The 8,883-nt window shown below is 48.4% G+C and overlaps 1 protein-coding gene across 1 annotated transcript; it reads left to right on the forward strand.

Moving 5' to 3' along the window:
* Positions 1-251: 251 nt before the first annotated feature.
* Arsh (arylsulfatase family member H) lies at positions 252-5,279 on the forward strand. Its single transcript, XM_051149394.1, has 10 exons — positions 252-409; positions 538-687; positions 937-1,058; positions 1,570-1,695; positions 2,658-3,081; positions 3,289-3,425; positions 3,579-3,713; positions 3,871-4,033; positions 4,390-4,511; positions 4,922-5,279. Exons 1-10 carry the CDS (start codon positions 333-335, stop codon positions 5,227-5,229), a joined length of 1,764 nt encoding a protein of 587 aa, XP_051005351.1. The 5' UTR covers positions 252-332; the 3' UTR covers positions 5,230-5,279.
* Positions 5,280-8,883: the final 3,604 nt, after the last annotated feature.

The raw sequence follows: 8,883 nt of genomic DNA on the forward strand, positions 1-8,883 counted from the left end.
TGTTGCTGATGTCATCAATTGGGGAGCCCTGGGGTTCCTGACTTCATCAGTTGAGGAAGGGCCTACGGTAGTTGACGTCATTTTCTCATTTTCCCACATCGTGGTGTTTCCTGCAATCTTCCCAGCATACCTTGCGTGGAACAGCAGGTTCTTCTCTTTCCCCATTGTGGAGGTCAGGGATCAAGGATATGCAAGGGATGGGAGGGGTCAGGGGTGAGGAGAAGCAGAGCTAATGATGTCATGACGTTTCCTCCTATAATGTCATCCACCATGAAAATTTCCCAACATGTCTTGGCACCCCCCTCGGCTATATAATTTTTTTTTAATGTCCCATGATGATTAGCTACAAGGAAGCTGCTACCCAGAAGCCTCCTGGACACAGACCCAAAAGGAAGATGCTGAGCACTTGGTAAGCCACTTCCTGTGGGCGTGTCCTGATTGGTGACTGACAGGAGGACTATGAGCGTTGTCCTGATGGGTGACTGACAGGAGGGCTGTGGGCATGTCCTGATAGCCCTTTGATGTCACTTCCCACAGGACCAGCTGGCTGTGGCTACCCCTCTGTTGTGTGCTCATGGACCGGTTTGACAACCCCATGACCCGGAACTCCAGGCCAAACATTGTGCTGCTCATGGCAGATGACCTTGGTGTAGGTGACATAGGCTGCTATGGGAACAGCTCTATCAGGTATACTTAGTCCTGCCTCTTTGCTCCGCGCCTTATCAGCACTCCAGGGTAACAGTCATATTGCTTAAGCTGTGTACTGGTGACCCCAATGACTTTGTCCCTTCCCCTTACCTGTCAGTAATGATGATTGACAGTTCATTTTGCTCATCGATTACACCAAGACTGGCTGGCATGGGGCATTGATATGTGGAGGGGACCCCATGACCCTTGTCTGCCGCGCCCACCATGTGTGACCTCTTGACCCAACAGCACTCCCAATATCGACCGGCTGGCACGGGAGGGAGTGATGCTGACTCAGCACCTGGCAGCTGATTCCACGTGCACGCCCAGCCGAGCGGCCTTCCTCACTGGGCGGTACCCAGTGCGCTCAGGTGTGTAACTCGGGAAAGGGAGTGGTGGTGGTAGCCATGATGTCACCACATGAATGGGGCCAGGACAGTACGCCATCACAAGTAAAGTGTAAATTACCCAGCATGCATGGCACAGCCTTCCTCAAGAAGCAATACCCCTAAGGTGCATGGGGACAAGGCTGGTGACATTCTCATCAGCAATCACACTCAGCATAGGGCTTACACAGAATGCACCATATGACCTCCCAGATTCCCAGTACAGACTTGGTCCTCTGATGGGCCTATAGTTCCACACGCTAATTTGCATTCTGATAAATTTGCATATATTTGCATATCCACATACAACTATCTGTCAGGGACCCTGGGGTGATGGCATCATTATGGTGGAACAGGATGCCACATCCAATGGGTTCTCGTGTCATGAAGACTGTTTTGAGATTGCTGATACCATCGTGGCATCTTGTGCATGCTGATATCAGGCTGATACAGTGGCTTGGCAGCAACCATGACCTCCTAACCCCTGTGACCCCAGGAATGGCATCTTCTAATGACATGTTTCGTGACATCACGTGGCTGGGCGCATCCGGTGGGCTCCCAAGCAATGAGACAACATTTGCCAAGATGCTGCAGCAGCGGGGATACCGCACTGGGCTCATTGGTGAGGGGGTAGGGCAGGTTAAAGGGGGTTGGACATTCATAAGGGAGTGTGGCAGGGGAGAAGTGGGGCCAGCCCATTGATGAGAGGGCAGAGCCTTTGTTGAAGTCATGGCCCATGGGAGAAGGCGCATGGCTAATGGAGGGAAGCAAGTGGGACATCAGTTTGGGGTTGGACATAGAGGGAGAGGTCAGGCATTGAGGGAGAGGGGAGTGGGATGGTTGTTTGGGAGGGGGTCAGAGCCAGGGCAGAGTTGAGTGGTGGATGGGCCATGGGTGAGGAGGAGTCATCATAGGTGAGGAGAGACTGAGATTGTGTCAAAGGTGAGTAAGAGTGGAAGAAGGGCCCCTGGTGAAGTGGAGGGGGCATGGGAGAACATGAAGGGTTGGGGTCACAGGTAAGGACTGAGGTAGGGGTGGGGTCATAGACGAGAAGGTGTTGGGGAGGGTAAAGGTCATACTGTGAAGGGGCAGGATAAAGCCCTGTTGCAGCCGTGTGAGAGCCTTTGAGGGTGAGGCATCCTATCTGGCCACTTTTTGCTGTGCATGTTATTTGGATATCAGTTGATTAACACCTGTCACTCTCCCACGACCCAAGGCTACTTCTGTCACTGTCACAAACAACCAAAGGAAAGGGTTCATACAGCTCACCCTTCCAGGTCATGACCTTCATACATCAATCACTTACCAGGACACGTCCACAGCCCCTCCTCAATGACATCATTAAAAACTTAAATACTATACACCTATGAAAAGGGAATGTGCACCTGAGGCCACTATGACATCACTGTTAATACCACAACATGGCACTAACGTCCCTGCAATGACATCATTCCCGCAGTGATGTCATCCACAGCCAGCACATTATACACCTGTCATACAGCCATAGGGTGACTGGATACATGTGCCTGCTGTCCCTGTGACAAAGCAATGACATGGCAGTGATGTCACCACCCACCCCCACAGGGAAGTGGCATCTGGGCCTGAGCTGCGTGTCCCGCGGAGACCACTGCGCCCACCCACTCAACCACGGCTTTGACTACTTCTATGGAATGCCACTAGGGCTGCTGGGAGACTGTGGAGCTGGTGCCACCCCAGAAATCCACCTGCGACTGCGCATGTGGCTGTGGGTGACTTCAGCCATGATCTTGGCCCTCTTCTTCATTCTGCTCACGGTCCGCCTGGCAGGTTGGCTTCTGGTACCTGGGTCTGTGATTGCCACTTCCGGTATTGTGGCTGCCCTCTTCTTCCTGTCATGGTTCAGCAGCTATGGTTTTGTGAGACGGTGGAACTGCATCATTATGCGCAACCATGACATCATACAGCAGCCAGCTGACGAGACCAGGGCCCCTGGGCTAATGCTGAGGGAGGCGCTAGGCTTCGTCGACAGGTGAAGTCATCAGGGTGACTGATGGGTTAGGAGTAGGGGTGAGGGAAAACCAACTGTGGGCTTGTCCTGATGGGTGATTGACAGGCTATGTCCTGATGGGTAACTGTCACAGGAGGGTTGTGGGCATGTCCTGCTGGGTGACTGACAGGCTGTGGGAGTGTCTATGGGCATATCCCAAAGATGATTGATGTGTGAGTCCCAACACAGGCACAAGCACCGCCCCTTCCTGCTCTTCCTGTCCTTCCTGCACGTGCACACACCTTTACCCACACGTGGGGACTTCCGGGGACGAAGCAAGTTCGGGGCATATGGTGACAATGTGGAGGAGCTGGACTGGATGGTGGGTGAGTGACGCGTCAGGCACAGCCCACCGCACATCTCATATGTCCCGCCCTCATACTCACGTGCCCACATAGGCCGCACATTGCACATTCATGTGTACACAAGCCCTGCCCTTACATCCATGTGCTCACTCCTAGCCCCGCCCCCTCCCTTAGGAAAGGTCCTGTCCACCCTGGACCAGGAGTTCCTGACCAATGAGACACTTGTCTATTTCACATCCGACAACGGTGGCCGCCTAGATGCTCGGGTGGGCTGGGCCTACGCAGGTGGCTGGAACGGAGTCTACAGGGGTGAGTGATGGATCCCTGCACGCCTGGGGGTGTTGGTGGATGGTCACTGCCTGGAGGTTGGAGGTGAAAATTCAAGAAAAGAGCAGAGTTCTAACCCTGTACTGCTTTCCCTTTACATTGGTCCCCCCATCCGGTCGCCATGTGCATTACCTGACAGGAGGAAGCGGCATGGGCGGATGGGAGGGCGGAGTCCGGGTACCTGGCATCTTCAGATGGCCAACAGTGCTGCAGGCTGGACTAGTCCTGGATGAGCCCACTAGCCAGATGGACCTATACCCAACGCTGGCTCACGTGGGCGGAGGAATCCTCCCCTGGGACAGGTGGGCAGGTCCTGGGGGGTGAGTGACAGGAGGGCTGTGGGCAAATACTCATGGTTGTTTGACACCACTTGTGGGCATGTCCTGATGGTTGATTGTCCGGGTTGTGTGGTTGTGTCTGGGTTGGCGATTGACACCCTGATGGGTGACTGGCAGGAGGGCTATGGTATGTCCTGATGGGTAATTTACAGTCTATAGGCTTGTCCTGATATGTGGCTGACAGCCATGTGGTCATGTCCTGATGAGCGATTGGCACCCACTGTGGGCGTGTCCTGAGGAGTGATGGACAGTCACTGTGGGTTTGTTCTGATGGGTGATTGATACATGCAAGGAAATCCCATCTTTCTCCCTGTTCATAGGGTGATTGACGGGCTTGACCTGATGCCACTGCTGCAGGGTCACATGACCCGACACGAGCATGAGTTCCTGTTCCACTACTGTGGGGATTTCCTGCACAGTGTCCGCTGGTACCAAAGAGACTGTAAGTGGGGGCAGGACAGAAAGGTGGGGGCTGGGATTGTGAGTGGGGATGGGATGGGAAGTGGGGAAGTGAGTCAGGAAGAACAGTTATCGAACAGGAAGTGGGTGTGAAGGGCACTAGAAGTGGAGATGACAGGAATTGGGAGGGCATGGCAGATATTGGGACAGGGAGTGAGGGAGTAGGGACAAAAGGTGAGGGGAAGGTAATAGGAATGCAACAGGAAGTACAGGGGGGGCACAGGAAGTGGGGAAAGAACAGGTGGCAGACAGAAAGCAAAAGGGAGAAAAACTGGAAGTGGAGGCAGATGGACACAAGTAGGGGGAAGGGAAGAGGAAGTGGGAGGGGAACAGTAATTGTTGGGGAAGCATGTGTCTTTCTGATCCCCGGCTCACCTGGCCCTGCCCATGCAGGCAGCACGGTATGGAAGGTGCACTACGTGACCCCTGGTCCTTCCACCTTATGCTCTGGTGATGTCACCCACCACGACCCCCCACTGCTCTTCGACCTCTCTCGGGACCCAGGCGAATTGCAGCCTCTGAATAACGATGCATTGTCAGACACTGTGCTTGGCAAGATGGAAGCTGCCGTGAGGGACCACCGCGCCACGATCAGTCCCACCCCCCGGCAGCTCACCGTCTACAAAGCGCTCTGGAAGCCATGGCTGCAGCCATGCTGCGGCACCTTCCCGTTGTGTGGCTGCACCGGGGAGGACTTCTGAGTGGTTCTCTGTACAGTGCTCTCAGATGGTGGATGGCGGAGGAAAGTGCTCTGGGACACTAAAGTACTCCCCACACAGTGCTCCCCCAAGTGGGGTGCCCTATACACAATGCTGCCTGATACAATAGTGCTCACCATACTCGGCTCCCTGACAAGTGGTGCTTCCCACAGTACTTCCTGGCTGATAATGGAGTTCTTTGTCCATCGTGGTCCCTAACAAGGTGGAACTACCCATCCAGTATTCCCTGACTCTGGGATGCTCCATGAACAGTGCTCCCAGACATCAGTAGTGCTCCTGGCACAATGCTTCCCGGTGTCCATGTGGGATCCAACATGGTGGCTGTTATTGACATCTTCACACATGACATCATGTCACTTCCTGTTCAGTCACTTTTGCTTCCTATTCTCTCTTTTGCTTCTTATTACTTCTCTGCTTCCTGTTTTGTCTCCTTCATTTCCTGTTCCATCTGCTTTGCTTCCTTTTCTGTCTCCTTTACTTTCTGTTCCATCTCCCTTGCTTCCTGTTTCATTTCCTTTACTTCCTGTTCTGTCTGCTTTGTTTCCTCTTTCGCCTCCTTCATTTACTATTCAGTCTCATTCACATCCAGTCCTGTCCACTTCCTTTTCCTTAGGAACCCACTTTGTGTGCTTCCTTAATCACTAATAATCATAAACCAGCATAAATTGCACTAAATTACCACAAGTTGTAATAAGCTCATAAATTTTAATAAATTGTCATAAATTATGTGATGCCAAAGGTTTTCTGATTCCTGTCATTCCTAGTGCATTATTGGAAGAGTAAATCAGTATTGGCGACAGCATCACCTGCCATAACATTGTAGTCATCATCCTGCATTCCCAAAACAGGAAGTGACTCCACACCCATAAATCATAAGGTTCTCCAATGTGCTTAGACACAGTAAGACTGTATATGGGGGGGGGGGTGAAGCAAGACTTTTGGGTGTCAAAATAAATATTATTAAAGCTTAAATTACACAGAGAAACAGTCATAGTGGAAGACTTCAACACCCCACTCTTACCAATGAACAGATTATCAAAACAGAAACTAAATTGAGAAATGATGAAACTAATAGATGTCATGAATCAAATGGACCTATTATCTACAGAACATTTCACCCAAAAACAAAAGAATATACCTACTTCTCAGCACTGCACAGAACCTTCTCCAAAATCTACCATATACTCACAAAGCAAACCTCAACAGATACAAGAAGATCAAAATAACCCCTTGCATCTTATCAGAACACCATGGATTAAAGCTGGAACTCAACAAAAAGAGAAACAACTGAAAGCCTACATATTCATGGAAACTAAAGAACTCCCTACTCAATGACCACTGGAGCAGAAATGAAATAAAGAAATTAAGAATTTTCTAGAATTCAATGAAAATAAAGTTAAATCAAGGTCAGATAAAGAAGTTATAAAAACTTGTATTTCCTTGTATTTGTTTAAGGGATTTATTAATTTACTCTTTAAAGATACCTATCTGATTGTATTTGCCTATGTTTCTTTAAGGGATTTATTCATTTACTCTTTAAAGGCCTCTATCATCTTCATAAGAATAGATTTAAGTTGTGTGTGTGTACGAGTGTGTGTGTGTGTGTGTGTGTGTTTCAGTTGTGTTAGGAAATTCAGGGCCTGCTGTAGTGGATAAGGATTGGAAACTGGGTGGGAGAGGTGTGGAGAGGGGAAGAATATAAAAAGAACAGGGGTAAGGAGCAAAAGGCCTTGGAGAGGGAAGGGAAACCAAGTGGAGAAGGTGTCTCTGGGACAAACTGAAGGCCTGCAACAGGGTAGGCTCCTGGGAAAATATGGGGTGACTGTAGCTGAGACTCCTAGCAGTCAGGGACATGGAGAATGAAGTGGACACCTCCTAGCCAGGCAGGACTTCCAGTGGAAGGAGCAGGACTACAAGCCAATACAAAACCATTGACCCAAAATTTACCCCACCTACAAGGTATACAGTGATAAAGATAGAGCAGAGATTGAGGGATTGGCTAACCAATGCCCAACCTGAAACCCACCCTATGGGATAGCACCAACCCTGTCACTATTAGTGAAACTCTGCTATGCATGCAGGCAGGGGCCTGGCATAACTGTCATCAGCCCAGAAGCAGATCAAAACAGATGCTGAAGCCCACAGACAAACATTTGGTGGAGCTCCAGGAGTCTTTTGAAAGAGTTGAGAGAAGAATAGAAGGTCCCAGAAGAGAAAATCACACCACAAAAAGACCAACAAAGACAACTAACCTAGGCCCACACAGAGACTGAAGCTGCAACCGAAGAGCATGCAGCACTGGATCTAGAACCCCAACACATATGCAACTGATGGGCAGCTTGGTCTTTATGTGGGTCCCCTGGCAAGTGGATCAGAGGCTGTCCCTGACATAGACTCTGTTGCCTACTTTTGGATCACTTTTCCGTAGCTGGGCTACGGCACTCAGTGGAAGAGGATGTGCTTAATCTTGATGAGAATGGTGTTCTGGGGTGGGTTGATACCAGATAGAGGTGTCTCAATATTTCTGAGGAGAAGTGGGGAGGGGTAAGAGGGTGGGAGGTAAGAACAGGAAGATAAGAGGCAGGAGCTGATAAATTGTATAAATAAATGTATTTAAATAATATTTTAAAAGGTGAAAAAATCTTATAATCCCTAGTGAAATTGAAGCAGTTACTAAAAGTTTTCCAACCAAAAAATTCTGGTTCAGAATTTTAACAGAGTTTGAAAACAAGACTCCTTTAATTAGTCCACGAAATAGAAATAGAAGTGGCATTTGTCCAATTTGTTTTATGAGGCCACAGTTACCTTGACACCCAAACCACATAAAGACTCAACAGAAAGCATTACAGACTAGTTTCCCTTATGAATATAGATGCAAAGATACTCAATAAGATACTTGCAAACTAAATTCAAGCCCAAATAAAAAAGATGATGTATCATGATCATATAAACACCAACCCAGATATACAGCAAATATTTAATATGTGAAAATCAGTAAATATAAACTGCCATATAAATAAACTGAAAGAAGAAGACCCACATGGTCATTTCATTAGATGCCAAAAAAGAAAGTCTTTGCAAATATAGAACCCCTTCATGATAAAAGTATTGGAGATATTAGGGATATAAGGGATCTACCTCAAAATAATAAAGGCAATTTAAGTAAGCCGTAGGCAACATCAGTGGAGGGAAACTCAAAGCACTTCCACTAAAATCAGAAACAAGAGAAGGTTGTCCACTCTTTTCAAATGTACTCAATATAGAACTTGAAGCTTTAGCTAGAGCAGTGAGACAAAGGGATACAAGTTGGAAAGAAAGGAGTCAAGGTATCCTTCTTTGAAGATAATATGATAGTATATAATAAGTGACCCAATAAATTCCACCAAGGAACTCCAGATCTGATAAACACTTTCAGCACAGTGGCTGGATAGAAGAGTGTGTCAAAAGAAAAAAGAAAGTCATAGCACACTACATACAAATGACAGACTGAGAGAGAAATCAGAGAAACAATACCTTTCACAATAGCCACAAATAATATATCTTGAGGTAACTTGAACCATGAAAGTAAAGTACTTGTAAGATGAAAACAGCAAGTCTTTGAAGAATATCAGAAGGTGAAGAGATCTCCCATGTTCA

The sequence above is a fragment of the Acomys russatus genome, chromosome 7, assembly GCF_903995435.1.
Source record: "Acomys russatus chromosome 7, mAcoRus1.1, whole genome shotgun sequence".
NCBI lineage: Eukaryota > Metazoa > Chordata > Mammalia > Rodentia > Muridae > Acomys > Acomys russatus.

Coding starts and splice junctions, on each gene's coding strand:
- Arsh (XM_051149394.1), top strand. CDS start 333: ATGATGATTAGCTACAAGGAAGCTGCTACCCAGAAGCCTCCTGGACAC. Junction 1,059..1,569: donor GCGGTACCCAGTGCGCTCAG/GTGTGTAACTCG, acceptor CTGTGACCCCAG/GAATGGCATCTTCTAATGAC. Junction 3,426..3,578: donor GGAGCTGGACTGGATGGTGG/GTGAGTGACGCG, acceptor CCCCTCCCTTAG/GAAAGGTCCTGTCCACCCTG.